This window comes from Herpailurus yagouaroundi, unplaced genomic scaffold, assembly GCF_014898765.1.
Source record: "Herpailurus yagouaroundi ecotype Mexico unplaced genomic scaffold, PumYag 203, whole genome shotgun sequence".
NCBI lineage: Eukaryota > Metazoa > Chordata > Mammalia > Carnivora > Felidae > Herpailurus > Herpailurus yagouaroundi.
The window spans coordinates 27,444,994-27,461,513 of NW_024412434.1; the positions used below are offsets into that span (position 1 = coordinate 27,444,994).

Here is a 16,520-nt window from a genome sequence, read left to right on the forward strand (position 1 = left end):
TTGTCGTGTAGGCCACATTTTGTTCGTCTCTTCATCGGCCGTTGGACATTTTGAGTTATTCCCACCTTTTGGTGATCACAGATAATGCTGTTCTCAACATTGGTGCACAGATAGATGTTCGAGTCCCTTCTTTCAGTCCTTTGGGTATACACCCAGGAGTGGAGTCGCTGGACTGTAGGGTAGCACTGCGTTTGCTTTGTTTAAGAACTGCCTTGCTGTTTCCCGTAGCAGTTGCTCCAGTTGTGTATTTGCACCAACAATACACAAGGTTCCAGGGCGCCCCGTCCTCACCAACACTCCTCTTTTCTGTATTTTTCTTACACAAGCCATCCTAAGAGATGGGAAGTGTTGTCTCACGTGCTCTGGATTTACGTTTCCCTGATGGTTAGTGTTGTGAAGCATCTTTTCATGGACTTTTTGACCATTTATGTGTCTTCTTTGGAGAAATGCCTTTTGCTCACTTATTAATGGGGTTGTTTGTTTTTTATGCCGCTTAGTTTTAAGAAGAATATCTCAAGATTCCAAGTTGAGATGAATACCGAAATACCGAAATAATTTATCAATGTATTCGAGGACTCAGTGTTCATAAAATTTGGGGAATTATGGAGAATGTGAAAAGGGTCAGAAAGCAGAAACATAAGCACTGACTATAGTAGGAAATAGGTGGTTTGTAAACATGTAATCACTAGACCCCCCCCAATTACCCACTTAAACCTCATTTCCCTTTTGCTAGGGTTATTAGCGCCTCTTACGTGGACACAGTGTGGTTGATTGTGATCTGGAATTAGTGCTAAGTTTCGTGGATTTCTAGCTAAAGGTACTTTTAAGTCTCAAGAAACTTTTTTGCTTCATTTTTAAAATATTCACTTTGAGAGAGAGCAAGCGCACGAGCAGGGGAGGGGCAGAGAGAGGGACACTGTCAGCGCAGAGCCTGACACGGGGCTCGAACTCACCAACCGTGGGATCGTGACCTGAGCCGAAATCAAGAGTCAGACGCTTAACCGACTGAGCCACCCAGGTGCCCCTAAAGAACCTTTCTTTAAGCAGCAAGTTGAAGCGTTTATCTTTATACGGACTTCATCTGTTGAGAACCAAATGTATGTTATGTACAACTGTCACAAACCTGGGAAATGTGTCCACGGACAGAATGAGAACTTAGAAATATATTCAGAGGATTGAGTTATGGGACAAAACCCAGCAAGTGACATTTCAAAAGGATAAATTGAACACCTTCCAGTTAGGTAAAGAGAGAACATGAACTCCCACGAAGACCGAGTCAGGGGGTCCTGAACCGCAGAAGAGAAGTAGGGATCATAGTTGGCCCCAAGCTGAACAGGACTCGTTAGAGTAACCTGGCTGCCAGTAAGTCCAGTGCTGTCTTTAAATGCCTTAAAAAAAAGTCCAAAGAATAATTCAAGATTGTTTTTCTGTTGAGCACACTTTTCTCTTGGTTGTCCCCATAGGGGCTTCACGCACATATTTTCCTCTATTCGTCGTTTGCAGATACGACAAACTAAATGATTAGGCTGACAAGATTCAGTTAGCAAATATTAACTGAGCATGTATTTTATGTGAGTCGCTAGACGGTTACTGCTCCTTTACAACAAAAAATAAATACAAACATATACACCTGATGACACGTACAAATCACATATGCAAATGATCGTAATGCAAAGTGGAGTGTGATACATGCCACAGAGACAGCGAGATCCAAGAAGCCTCATGAAGAAAGGATCTTAACAGAATTGGGACAAATGGAGATAAATGGAGAGATCGTTCTTCGTATGAAAGAGGCACGTGTAAATCTGCAAAGGCATGAAACACGGCGTGGCTCAATCAATAACGAGTTGTTCAGAATGGCCAGTGTATATAATAAGTTAGAGATAGCGTTCTTGGGCCAGTGGGGACAATTTTATATTGCGGTGCAAATTTTAGAATTTACACTGTCAATTCTAGGCAGGCGGGAGCCATCAAAAATTAAGTGACCTGTTGAGATTTTTGCCTTCAGGAAATAGAACTGGCAGTAATATGCGAGACTTCTTTACACACATCTTACTTAGTCCTTGCAGTTGAGCTATGAGTCGGGTCCCGTTTTTATCCTCATTCGTAGATGAGGAACTCAGGTGTAGAAAGGTTCATCGCTCAGTCAGAAGCAGAAGTCTCCTTAAACCCTGATCTGCCCAACCCCAACCCCGTCTGCCCGACCCCGTGGGATCTGCCCAACCCACGCTGCCACCACTCGCCCGTGCTGATCACCGTTGGCGCCTAGAGAAGGGGTGAGGGGGAGGAGGGCACTACGGCGGGAGAGGTCGCGTGTTCTCGCGCTCACAGTCCTGTAAGGCATAGAGACAGGTCCTTTATTGTTTCGACTGACCCGTTGTAAATGAATCGAGTAACAAGTCTTCTTTCCTGTGTTGTTCTTCTGCACGTTGGAAAGCCTTCTGTGCATAGTGTCTGTTAACAGGTATGGCTCTTCTTTTCGCCAGCTCCTTGGGACCGAGCGCGTCGAAGACGGTCGGGAATGCGGCATCAGTTAAGCGAAAAGAATCTTCCCAGAGCGCAGCTCGATCAAAAGAAAAGAAAAAAAAGAAATCAGCACTCGATGAAATCATGGAGGTATAGTTTACCAGCCGCGTGTCGACTTTTCAGCTGTTAGAGGAATGACGTAGTTCGGATTGAGGAAGGTTAGGTAGTTTTGCCGGTTCTTAGATTAATGAAAGTCAAAAGATGTGTGGACACTGGGTTAGGGGAGGGGTGTAGATCAGATGGAACTAAAGGGGTTGGAAACCCCCCATCAAAGTTTATTTTGTCGCTTCAAGTGCTGCCTTCGGAACTCTCCGTGTGTTCCGGTCAGTGAAATTCAGGCAGCAGGGCTGTGGCGGGGTCGAGAGCAGGAAGGAGCAGCTCTGTTTACCTCCCGTGGCTCCTCCGTGACACTGGCATCCTCCACGGATTCCCTCCCACCACCCTGCGCCCTCCTGTCGCCTCTGCCTTCCACTTGCCACCCCCCGGCCAGCAAGACAAAGCCACGACGTACTTTTCATTTGACTGGACCTGATGCCAGGCCTGCGTGATGAATCACTGAAAACCTGTCATTTAGGATCCGGGGCCAGACTTTGGCTCTAAATCTACTGCAGCTCTAGAGCGGTGCTGCAGGACGTTGTTTAATACATTCCCTTTTTTTTCCCTTTAATTTTTTTAAATTATTTATTTATTTTTTATTTTATTTATTCAATTTATTTGTTTTTCTTAATATTTGAGAGAAAGAGAGAGACAGGGCACAAGCGGGGGAGGGGCAGAGAGAGAGAGGGAGACACAGAATCCGAAGCGGGCTCCAGGCTCCGAGCTGTCAGCACAGAGCCCGAAGTGGGGCTCGAACTCTCGAACCACAAGATCCTGACCGAGCCGAAGTCGGACACTTAACCGACCGAACCACCCCAGTGCCCCGATATATTCCTAAATCTTCCTCTCTCCCTCTCCACACATAGCCTTACCTGATCAATCAATTTGTGAACCAAATAGAAAAGGAGAAGGACAGGTGAAGAGAAAGAATAAATGGATATAAGAAGCTAACTTTTTTTTTTTTTCTGTACCATCATTTCCTCTAGTCTCCCCAAACCCTCCTCTTCAGTTGTGAAGGGTTGAGAGGGAGCTATTTGGTCTTCCCCGTTACTGGGCGCTCCTACAATGCAGGCCAGTCTAAAAAATTGAGATACGGTCGCTCCGTCACTGAGCAAATACTGAGTTGTGTTATGTGCTGGGCATTGTGCAAGGTCCTGTGTCTGCATAGTAGGGAGCAAAATACAGTCCCTGTGGGTCATGCTAGTAAGAGGGACGTCCCACGAACAAGTGAACCAGTGAGTGAGTTATTACAAAATGATAAGTGCTAAGGAGGTCAGAGGGCGGGCCGTGGGGGAGAGCTTGGGAAAAGGTGCTACGACAGGGAAGATCTCAACCTCAAGCATATGAAGGAAAGATCCACGTGGCTGGAGCGTGGTGAGTGCGAGAGTGGTAGCATTTGAGGTTCGAGAGAGGAGGGGGAGTGACCTCTTAGATATCTTAATAGGCCATGGCAGAGTTTCTGAATCTAATTCAAAGTCAAATGGAAAGCTACATCTACCCGCTTGGTGAGGCATGCTAAATTTAGAATGCTCTTTGTTCATATTGGAAAATTGGAGAAATTAAAATGAGACTTATTACCAACCAAAGAATTGCAGTGTTCTGGCCCCTCGAAAGTTGGTACTTAGGGTTCACTTAAGGCAGCTGAGGAAGAAGGAGGGGTGATACAGCCCCACAGCGGCCAGACGGCACTCTTCTTTTGGACGCCCTTTTGCTTATGTCTCTCCAGGTTATATTTTTCTTCCCCTATATTCACAGGATTTATTGTCCTTATCAAACAGAGAAGCCCCTTTTTGCCATCAGAGTGTAGATAGAACTAACCATGCTGTGCAAAACTGGTATTAAGTGTGTATTAAGGTGCTTGTTTTAATGTTTCTTTATTTTGAGAGACAGCATGAGCAGGGGAGGGGCAGAGAGAGAGGAGAGAGAGAGAATCCCAAGCAGGCTCTGCCCTGTCAGCACAGAGCCGGACACAGGGCTCGATTCCATGAATCATGAGATCAGGACCTGAGCTGAAATCATGGGTCGGACGCTTAATCCACTGAGCCACCCAGGCGCCCCGTGTTCTGTTTTTACCACAAAAACATTGCTTGTTTTCCAGCTCATGACAGTCACGTGGGGGGAAGAAGGGAGGGGGCAGTATAGCGCTGGCAGATGGCCTTGCAGTGTTGACCAAGTAGAGGCCGCTTGTATTTGTTTTCTTGGTCAGTTGACTTGCTTTATCACATATTGTTATCAAATCAAGTTCGTTTGTTTTTTCTAAAGATTTTGTTTTTAAGTAATCTCTACACCCAACATGGGGCTTGAACCCATAACTACAAGATCAAGAGTAGCCCGCCTCGCAGACTAAACCCGCCAGGTGTCCCCCAAGTGTTTTTTTGAAATCAAAAATTAATTGCAAAAAAAGTTTATTTGTATTTGCCAGAGCTTGTAAGTTACACGGAGCCCCTTTCAGGTATATGTTTTATGGTGTTCTTTCGTTAAATAGAATGGTATTTGAAATGAATTAAGGATTTTAATGAGAGAATTCTGTGAATGTCTTATGTGTTCTACAGATCGAGGAGGAAAGGAAAAGAAGTACCCGAACAGACTACTGGCTACAGCCTGTACGTATTCAGCTGGAGTTCTCGAGTTCTAAACGCTTTTTAAAAAGAGTGAATGATTCAATGAGCATTTGGTATAAATGACTTAAGTTTCTCAAACATACTTAAATCCTATGGATAGACTTTCCTGACTTTTCTTTTCATCCGATCTTAAATTATCAGTTACACCTGTATTAGAGAGTAACTTCCCGTTTATAGGCTGGTGAGACTCCTTGAGTTTTGCCAGATTTGTTTGTGGACATCTTGAATTGAAGCCTGGAATCGTTTCCAGTGTTTGCTAGAAGACAAGGGTTGTGTTTTCAGAAATGGGGCTGAAATGTAGAATTGTGAAAGCAGAAGTATTTGTTTTCAGTTTGCAGCTTATTGAACTTAGATTATCCCTTAAGGTACTTTGTTGAACAAAGGTGGTTTTAATTTTACAAACTCAAGTAGAGTTTTGTATTTTATTGTGTATTTATTGTTCTATTGTTTTAAGATAATAATTTTGAAATATTTAAATAATTACCAGAAATTGTTACAGTTTGCTGATGCTCTGTTTTGAGCTTAGATGTGAAATTTTCGGAAGACTTTCAGGGTGCCTTCATTATTCTTTGAGAAGCTGGTTTGATCAGTGACAGGAGACCGGAAGGTAGTGAGAGTGTGTCATTTAGATAATTTTGATTAGAAACATAAGGTTAATAATAACCTTGATGGTCCGGAAGTCGTGAGCTCTCATTCAGGTCTTCGTGGTCCTTCTCCCTCTAGCTTGAAAACTCAGATCACTGATTTCATGTCTTAGTCTGTGGTCTTCTACCTGGGAGACATTTCCACCCGGTGACCCCAGGAAGCATCGTGCAGTAATTCAGCTAACATGGAAATACTTATTGTGTTACATTACATAGTGAATGAATCCTTTGTGTGAATCACTTCAACTAATTCTTATATGAGCCCTGTAAGGTAGTTATTGTTATGATTCCCATTTTATAGGTGAGAAAACTGAGGCAGAAAGCATTTGGGGGATTTCCCCAGGGCCTCAGAATAAGCACTTAGGCAGCTTTCTCTGGCAGTCTCATTCAGCAGGCTGTGCTCTGAGCGAGTGAACGTGCTGCTTCCTGTGATGTCTCAGGCACCCGGACTCCCCGGCTGTAGCATGGGTCGGTCACGATTAGTAAGGGATGGGCCGAAGGGAAGTTTTGTGTGTTTTCTCCATCACAGTAGCTAGCATTTGAATATTAATAGTTTGATTACTGTTTATGAAAATGTAATCAAGAATTTAGTCGAGAGGCGCCTGGGTGGCTTGGTTGCCTAAGCCTCCCGCTCTTGACTTCAGCTCAGGTCATGATCTCACGGTCGTGGGATAGAGCCCCTAGTCGGACTCCACACAGGGCATGGAGGCTGCTTAAGGGTCTCTCTCCTTCCTCTGCTCACTCACGTGCTCTCTCTCTCTCTCTCTCTCTCTCTCTCTCTCTCTCTCTCAAAAAAGAAAAGGAAGAAAAACAATTTTTTTTTCCTGAAAGCAATTGTTCTTACCCAGAGAGTAATTCACAAATCTTTAGAGAAGTGTTTTTTCCAAATTACATATGTTTTCCTACTATCGCCATCCCATCTCGTGGGGTGAAATGCATATTCTCATCAGTCTCCTAGGTGATTCTGATGTACGCCCTTCCTTACGAATCATTGGTTTAAAGGAAAAAGAAAGGAAACCAAAAGCAAAAGAAAAAAAAAAAAAGACAACGCTTTCTACGTTTTAGCTAGTCCAAAAATTCTCTTCCCATTGATAATACTTCCAATTCAATTGTATTTCCTGTTTGATAATTCTCTTATAACAAATTATTCAAATTCTCTTCCTACTTCCTCTTACGGAGTGTTACATTCAAAGGGAGGGTCAGCCAACAGTGCCATGATGATTCCATGTGTCTCTTATGTTGAAATGGGCAGTATGTTTGTTAAAATAACCAGCAGTCCCTCGAGCTAGATTGGAGAACTTTAGTGTTTAAACTGAGTAAAGAAATATTTTGAACTGATCTATTGTGTGAGCAAGTGTCAGTAAGCCCAGTGATGTAATAAGTTAGCTTCAGATTATGAGTGTGTACCCATGAGGGCCTTTGAGAAATTGAGGCCAGAAATACTCTGATTAAATCAGGGAAGCTGTTTTGGCATCATTTGGCTTCACTTAGAAAGTCTTAAGACCGTTCACGTTTTCTCTTAAGCATGTCTTTCTACAGTTCCACACCCTCCCCCCAAAGTGCTCACTGAATTTTGATTAATATAATTTTTGGCCTGGCTTAGTGAAGTACTCGTGACCATCTAGTACCTCTGTTATATTCACTTGAAGTAGCAAATTCAGAATCGCTATAGTGACTATAGCATGAAGTCAGGCGATTTATTTTTCCCAATCCGCCATTAGACAGCTAGTCTAAATCAGCAACATGATGATAAAGAAGCAAACCCAGAATGCACGAATATGAAATAAGCCCAGATTTCTCTCCCACTTGAGAATTAGATGTTCAGAAGAACGATACTTTTAGCTGGAGCTAATCTGGAAGAATCCTGTGTGTATCAAAAATTCAGAGTAACATCACGAGAAGAGAACATTCTGGAAAAATGTCATGCGTAAGCTCAAAGACATTTCCCTGCAATTCCCAGTGAGACTTGCCATCTGAGTTTTTATCAGCACTAAACACCAACGGTGTTAATATCTTTGGCACCTTTCACTTCCTTGAATGGAAAGAAAGCAGCTCTCTCTGAAAGACCTGGATTAACAGGGTTGAGACTGACAGATGAAAAGTCCTCTAATTTCAGGGGACCTTCAGCGTGGAAATCAGCCTCGAGACAGGTATTTTCTCCTTCTCGGTAACCACATCGAATAAAGGGAGAAAGAAGAAATAAAAGATCACTAAGGGAACGTTTTGCCATGATTGGAAAGGCTTAGAACACCCGGATTTTTTCCTTAGCAGAGCAGTTACACTTTGCTATGATTTTTGGCGAGCATGGTTTAAATGAAGGAGTGAAACAGAGAAGATAACTTTCATCTTTATTTTTTTGTTGTTATTTTCTAGGAAATCATTGTAAAAATTATAACCAAAAAACTCGGAGAGAAATATCATAAGAGAAAGGGTGTTGTTAAGGTAAGGCTGTGAGGCTGTGAGTGGATTCTGTGAATTGACCGAATAAAGCCTTTTTGGTGTTCCTGAAAGGTCAAGTCCTCAGGGCAGAAGCATTGTGTCTGAGGTTCTTGATGGTTCTGTAGAAGGAGAGCTGACTTCATAATTGGCGGAAAAATGATTCGTTTGCAACCGTAATTTATATTAATACATACCGTGTGCTTTCCTCCTGGAGTAAACAGTATGTATGAAGTCCCAGGGGTGCCACGTAAACTCCCTCACTCACTGTGCAGGCCTTGCTAATCAGTGAGATGCATCCTCTTTGTTGACAATGGGCAATAAATATGATTATGTGCCTGGAGTTCCAAGGAGGGCTTCCTTGTTGTGTTTTGCCTGGGAGACTTTCGGCCGCTCTAAGATTTGAAAATTTGAAAGTCAGCGCTGCAGTCCTTTTTCCTCTTTGCCGTCCCCTAAGAGTTTTATTCTAGCACCCAGCACTGAGCGTGCATAAGTGCCCTTCTACTGTACTCGAAGCTGAGCATTGTCCCTCTCACTGTGTGTATCAAAGTCTTGTTCTAAGAACGCCGACCAGTCTTTCATTCTTTGCAGATGAAAAGCCTCACTCGGCCTTGAATTGAATTCTTTATTAGGAAGCATAGAACCACTATCCTGTATACCTGAAACCAACATGTAAAAACTGTGTCTTAAATAGACTGGAACTCAAATGGAAAGCGTAATGAAATTTAAACAAATTTTAAGAAGCATAGGAGAAGTCGTATATGGAATCTAAAATAGTGTCATTGATAGGAGGAGTTACTCTTCCCATTTGACTGGAATGCCGTTTGTTTTCATCTTACCTATTTCTGTCCTTTGAAATTTGTGTTCACGTATTTCTGCTACTATAAAAGTGTTGATTTCACATGACAGGAAGTAATTGACAAATACACAGCTGTCGTCAAGATGATCGACTCCGGAGACAAGCTGAAACTTGACCAGACTCATTTAGAAACAGTAATTCCAGCACCAGGTAAATCTTTCTGCAGACCATTTAACCTGTATGCTATCAAAATGAGTGATTCCATCCTTAAAACCATAGTTTTTTGACATTACCGGGTAGTTGTAGATGGGTTTCCTTTTTAGAAATATACAGCTGCCAGTGTAACTGATGCTCTTGATTTCAGGTGACGCGGTGGGTCTACCAGTCCTCTGCGAAAGCGCTTTTGTGGCATGAATAAGTTTTCCCTTCCTAAGATCCTTTTTTTCCGAAAGCAACATACAAACTCATAGGGAGAAAAAGTCACTCAGACGCAGGTTATTGTTAATATATCTCTTTAGCTGCCTGAGGTAGTGAAGTAAAAGTCTCTGCTGTTTGGCTTTTTCTTTTGCTTAATGGTCTTTATCATTTGAGTAGTTCTGATATCTCGTTTGAATGCTGCTTCGGTTGGGTTGCCTGCCTCAGACCCGACCCTTCATAGTGACAGCACAGTGATCGTGTTAGTCTCCAAAACTGCTTATCAGGTCCTTTATTCTCTCCCCGGAAAATAAAACTCATTTTATGGCTGAAAAAAAAAGAAATTTTTTAGCTTTAATGAGATGTAATTGACACACGATAAATTGCACTTGTGTAAAGTATACAATTTGATCAGTTTTAAGACACGAATATTCTCTGAAACCATCCCTACAATCAGGATAATGAATGTATCCATCACCCCCCCCCATTTCCTCACTCCCCTTTATCCTTCCCTGCCACCCCTCCACTGCTGCCTCCCATGTCCCCAAGACAACCACCTTTCTGCTGTCTGTCACTATAGATCCGTTTATTTCTATCTAGAATTTTGTATGAATAAAATCATACCATGTGTCTTGTTTTTTGGTCTGGATCTTTCAGTACGTGTAATTATTTTGGATTCGTGCCTGTTGTCACATGTATGTGTCTGTAGCTCACTTCTCTCTGTTGCTGTGTTTCCCGGTGTGGATATGCTACTTCTTGTTCATTCAGTCACCTGTTGATGGACATGTGTCTTGTTTACAGTTTGGGGCTGTTGCAAATAAAATTTCCAAGAATATTCATACGCAAGTCCTTCTATGGACATGTGGTTTCTCCCCTATTGCGAAGATACTTAGAAATAGAATGGCTCCCTCATAGTAAGAGCCAAAGCAATCTAAATTTCTTTTCTTTTCTTTTCTTTTTTTTTTTAGTGATTATTTATTTTTGAGACAATGCAAGAGACAGAGTGCAAGCAAGGGAGGGGCAGACAGAGGGAGACACAGAATCTGAAGCAGGCTCCAGGCTCTGAGCTGTCAGCCCAGAGCCCGACGCGGGGTTCGAACTCACAAGCCGTGAGATCATGACCTGAGCTGAGGTTGGACACTTAACCGACTGAGCCACTCAGGCACCCCAGTCTGAATTTCTTTCTAATGATTTCTGGGCTCTGAACATTTTCCCTTCCACTCCTTGCAGGTTAAGTTTCCTCTGACAAGTGGAAAAAAACGTGAGGAGTCTTAGAATGCTATAGCGATCAGAGTATCTCCGGACTATACTTTAGAGTGTTGCAGAGTTCTGAAATGATTAAGAACTCAGAGGGGTTTTGTTTTTTGTTCTGTTCATTCACTGTAATTGCATTTTGCTGTAACAAAGTAGAAGAAAGAAGCAAATGTTTCTTCGCGTTCAGTGTTCTATTCTATCGTAGGGAAAAGAATTCTCGTTTTAAACGGAGGCTACAGAGGAAATGAAGGTACCTTAGAATCCATCAATGAGAAGACTTTTTCAGCTACCATAGTCATTGAAACTGTAAGTACGTTTCCACAGAGAAATTCCTAAAGGGCTTTAAAAATGTGCCATAGTTTTTTTCATTGGGTTGGTCTTTGTTTTAGAGCTGGGGTTTGTCGTCTGTCTTCTCTGCTGTTTGGAAATCTGTAAGCTTAGTCTTTGTAACTCTGCCATTGCTGAAGGATTGTATTTTCTGATTTTAAAAGAAATGCAGATGTGGCTTAGTCCACTTGAGCTGGTGTAACAGAATATACCATATACTGGGTGGCTGATAAGTAAATAATTTCCACGGTTCCGAAGGCTGGAAGTCTAAGAATAAGGCACTGGCCGACTTAGTGTCTGGTGAGCGCCCACTTCCTAGTTCATGTGCTCTCATATGGTGGAAGGGACAAAGCTCTCTGGGGTCTGCTTTACAAGGGCACTAATCCATTCATGAGCGCACACCCCCATGACCTAATCACTCCCCAAAGGCCACCCGCCAGATACTGTCACACTCGGCGTTAGGTTGCAGCTCTGAATTCTGGGTGGGACACATCCAGTATAGCAATGCTTATTGTTTTAAGACCTGAAAATGACAATTTAATATAAATAACTTTAAAAATTACCAATAATCCTCCAGCCAGATAACCCCCTTTAATATTTTGACCTGTTCCTTTTCAGTCTTTGTATTTTACAAAATTGTATACAATATGTACAGTTTCACATTCTGACTTTTTTCTTTCACATCCAGTATAAAACTCAATTTGACATACAATTAGCGGGGAATATAGAGTCAGAATTAATGACGGGAAAAGCCCAGAGATCACTATTTTAAGGTTTTTTTTTAATTTAATTTTTTATTTTTTTAAATTTACATCCAAATTAGTTAGCATAGAGTGCAACAATGATTTCAGGAGTAGATTCCCTAATGCCCCTTACCCATTTAGCCCATCCCCCCTCCCACAACCCCTTCCATAACCCTCAGTTTGTTCTCCATATTTATGAGTCTCTTCTGTTTTGTCCCCCTCCCTGTTTTTATATTATTTTTGTTTCCCTTCCCTTATGTTCATTTGTTTTGTCTCTTAAAGTCCTCATAGGAGTGAAGTCATATGGTTTTTGTCTTTCTCTGACTAATTTCACTTAGCATAATACCCTCCAGTTCCATCCATGTAGTTGCAAATAGCAAGGTTTCATTCATTTTGATTGCCGAGTAATACTCCATTGTATATATATACCGCATCTTCTTTTCCATTCATCCATCGATGGACATTGGGGCTCTTTCCATACTTTGGCTATTGTCGATAGTGCTGCTATAAACATGGGGGTGCCTGTGTCCCTTCAAAACAGCACACCTGTATCCCATGGATAAATGCCTAGTAGTGCAATTGCTGGGTCGGAAGGGTAGTTCTATTTTTAGTTTTTTGAGGAACCTCCATACTGTTTTCCAGAGTGGCTGCACCAGCTTGCATTCCCATACATTTTTTTTTTTAATGTTTATTCATTTTTGAGAGACAGAGAGAGACAGAATGTGAGCGGGAGAGGGGCAGAGAGAGAGAGAAAGACACAGAATCTGAAGAGGCTCCAGGCTCTGAGCTGTCAGTACAGAGCCCGACATGGGGCTCGAACTCACAAGCCATGAGATCATGACCCGATCCGAAGTCGGACGCTTAACCGACTAAGCCACCCAGGCACCCCCAGAGATCACTATTTTAAATAGTCCTTCCTTTCTTTCATAAAGGATTAAAAGGTAGCAGAGATCAGTAAAGTAATTTCTGGAAATCTGATGTACAGGTCAAGTTGTTGACTGAAGTAGACTGGATGGCTCACTGACAGTCTGTGGGCGCCCCAGTGAGGCCTGAGATGTCTCTTGAGGGAAGGAAGGGCCTGAAACAGGCTTTTCCGTCACTGCCTAATGCGTTTTGGAACTCTGAATGATGGGGCGGGGACTCTCCAAGTGAAATCCGTTTTCACGCCCAGTGTAGGAAGCATCAGCATGTGGGAGGCGGGATAAGAGACCCCTCGGAGAGTCTGGTGACCGTCCTGAGCGCTCTCCAGGACTTGGGGGTGTAACTGCCCACTTTCATGTGTTGCCTGAAGGGGGTCGGAGGCATCTAGACCCGTCTCTGGACTGCGTTCCAGAAAATCAGGTGGGTCCTTATTTGAGAGATACCACATTTAAGTAAATGGAGCATTTTTTCCCGGTCTCTGTCTACACGAATTCAGCAACTGTGACTGACACAAACTAGAAGGGAAGAAAAGGAAGAGGAATCTCTCTGTTACTGAGAAAATTCTCCATCTGACTAAATTAATAGATTGAATTTTGTTTTGTTTTTTTTTTTAACTCCGTTTTTCTCTCTGACTCAGGCAGCATAAGGTCATGGAACATCTAGCATTTCCTTGGAAACGATTCTCCTGCACTTTTAAAATTCATAGTAGCATCCAATTTAGATCCCGCCTCAACTCGGGTTTTCATCTCAGGGAGACGCAAAACAACTAATTAGCAGGGAGGGCTTTCTGGGTTCCACGCAGATACCTTCGGGCTAGTCTGTGGTTTTCACGGACTTGTTTCTTTTCTCCCTCGCCGTGACCCCACTTGGGCCTCCCTTCTGAGCTTGCGTGGCTTAAAGAGCTGGGCTGGGGTAGGACTAGGAGGCGTGCCCACAAGAGGCTGGCTGCCTGGGAAGCGGCAGGTACTTGTCCAAGAAACCTGCGTATTGTTTTTCCTTTGGCAGCCTGCCCCGCCCCATTTAAAAGAAATGTGTGTGTGCGTGTGTGCACTTGTGTACGTCCCCACAATTGCTTCAAGTCGTTGCCGTGCAACACACAAACTTCCGAGTGATTTCTCCTGCTGTGTTTATCCCTTCCGACATCTTCAATTATAGCATCAGTATCAACGTCTTTGAAATTTACTCGTTTATTAGGCAGATTTTTAAATAGCTGACGAGTTATTCAGAAAGTCTCAGCCTTTTAGCCCAGCTGTTTGCCTAGCTGACCAAATGAGCGGCTCCCTTCTTACTCCCCGATTTTGTGTTCTTCTCATAAAAGCCTACCTGACCGTGGGCCCTCACACTTGATAATGAAAGAGGCAACCTGAGTCATGCTTTATTTGGGAACTTGTTTCCATTGAATACAGTCATTATTATATGTTAAAAAGAATAGCATTTTTAAAAGCATTGTTAAGGGAAGGTGTGATTCTTCACAAACAACGTGAAAATCTCACTTCAAGGTTAGAGTCATTATCATCATCATCATCATTTAAAAAAAAAATTTTTTTTTTAATGTTTATTTATTTTTGAGACAGAGAGAGGCAGAGCATGAACCGGGGAGGGGCAGAGAGAGAGGGAGACACAGAATCCGAAGCAGGTTCTAGGCTCCGAGCTGTCAGCCCGGAGCCCGACGCAGGGCTCGGACTCACGGACCGCGAGATCGTGACCCGAGCCAAAGTCAGACGCTCAACCGACTGAGCCGCCCAGGCGCCCCAGGAACAGCTCTTTTCCAAGGGGCGACTTGTGAGGAGCCCGGGGTTTTTCCAGCTCGTGTCTCCGTCACCTTCACCGAGTGACTTTTATACTTAGCGTGCTCTTGTGCTTCAGACAGGCCAAGGCCGAGCGTGCTGGGCTGCACGTGCGGGCAGCGTGGCGTGGCCTGGCCTGGAGGTGGCCCGCGTCACTTCTGTTCACCTCTGCGGCCGGAGCTCCATCTCATGTCCGTACCTCACCCCATAGGGAGCCAGGGAAAGTATCCAGGGAGCAGAGGAGATACAGAACAGCCAGCAGGTGCCTGCCACACCGTGTAGGGATAGCACATCTCACACGTCATCGAAGAAACCGTGGCGCTTCCTAATGAGAAGGCCGTAGAATATTTTAAAAGTCACAGTCGTACGGAAATGTTAGCTGCCGTCATGGTGTTGTAGGGGTATGGGAGAGACAAATTTGGACCTTTAAGTGTGGTGTCATTTTCTTGTCTTGTAAGTATATGTGTGTTTTTAATCTTTTCTTCAATCATTTTAATTTGTAGGGCCCTTTAAAAGGACGCAGAGTCGAAGGAATTCAATATGAAGACATTTCTAAACTTGCCTGAGTTTGAAAATTTGTTAACACATTAAAATCCTAAAGCATCAAATTGGTGTTCACCAAGGCATTATAAGACTCTACTGTGTTAGGGTGTTTCTTTTGTATAAAGCAAATGGATTTATTTAAATATTACTGTATAGTTGTTCAGCTAAGCTTATAGAAAAATCGAATTATGTCTCATGAAGTATCAAAACAATGTAATTTTGTTTTTACTGGTTTGGTTTCCTTTGTAATATTGCCTTAAAGATTTTTTATCTTCATTAAAAGAATGTTATCGTAAAGTGTTTTATATAAGACAATTTAGAATCGTGTAGAGGAAATCCTTCATATACTCTATAGTTGCAGTGGTAACGTTGAACTATAAATCTAATTACACTTTAAAAAGTCAGACTATAGAGTCCCGGCTTTATTGAGCTAGAGTTCACGCACGGTATCATGTACAGTTCGGTGGCTCTTAGTATACGTACAGAGATGTGCACCCATCATCACTATTTACTCTTAGAGCATTGTCATCGCCGCAGAAGGAAACCCTGTGCCCGTGGTCTCTCCCTGTCCTCCCACCTTCCCCAGCCCCTGGCAACCACTAGTCTACTTTCGGTCTCGGGGACTTGCCCATCCTGGACGTTTCGTATCAGTGGAATCGTAACAACAGGTGGTCTTTTTACGAGTCGCTTCTTCCGTGGAGCATTGTGTTTGCCACGTGCACCCATGTTGTAGCGTGTACCAGTGCTTTCCTCCTTTTTATTGCTGAGCAGTAGTCCACCGTATGGGTACACCGCAGCGTCAAAATCCGTTTGTCAGTTGACGGACATTCTGGTCGTGTCTGCTTTGGGGCTCTTAGGAGTAATGCTGCTGTGGACATTCGTGCGCACGATGTTCTGTGGACACGTGTTCATGCATTTTCAGTGCCAAGGAACGGAGCTGCAGAGCCTGACTGTAAGTCATGGGATGATGTTTCTTTATATTTAAGAGAGAGAGACAGGGTGTGAGCAGGGGAGGGGCAGAGAGAGAGGGAGACACAGAATCCGAAGCAGGCTCCACGCTCTAAGCTGTCAGCACAGAGCCCGATGCTGGGCTCGAACTCACAAGCTGTGAAGTCATGACCTGAGCTTAAGTCGGACGCTCAACCGACTGAGCACCCCCCCCCACCGGGGCACCCCTACCATGTTTAACATTCTGAGGAACTTCCAGCCTGTTCCAAAGTGACTGTACCATTTTACAATCCCATCGACAGTGTTGAACTGTACATTTTTAAATAATAGATCAGTGTATTATTTAGGGATGCAGAAGACAGGAAACTCAGCGAATACTTGGGTTATGTAAAAAATATATATACGTATATATATATGTATATGTATGTATATGTGTATGTATATGTGTATATACATATGTA

The 16,520-nt window shown here is 43.2% G+C and overlaps 1 protein-coding gene across 2 annotated transcripts in view; it reads left to right on the plus strand.

Moving 5' to 3' along the window:
- KIN (Kin17 DNA and RNA binding protein) overlaps positions 1–16,520 on the plus strand; it is a 42,030-nt gene that overhangs the window by 20,618 nt on the left and 4,892 nt on the right. The window contains exons 8-13 of one of the 2 annotated variants that reach the window (XM_040451494.1): positions 2,487–2,616; positions 5,175–5,225; positions 8,261–8,329; positions 9,233–9,332; positions 10,996–11,096; positions 15,072–15,515. In XM_040451494.1, coding sequence (XP_040307428.1) covers positions 2,487–2,616; positions 5,175–5,225; positions 8,261–8,329; positions 9,233–9,332; positions 10,996–11,096; positions 15,072–15,134 — 514 coding nt within the window. In that variant the 3' untranslated portion in view covers positions 15,135–15,515. Of the gene's footprint in view, positions 1–2,486; positions 2,617–5,174; positions 5,226–8,260; positions 8,330–9,232; positions 9,333–10,995; positions 11,097–15,071; positions 15,516–16,520 lie in introns of those variants that run through there. The other variant, XM_040451493.1, reaches the window with a different exon arrangement.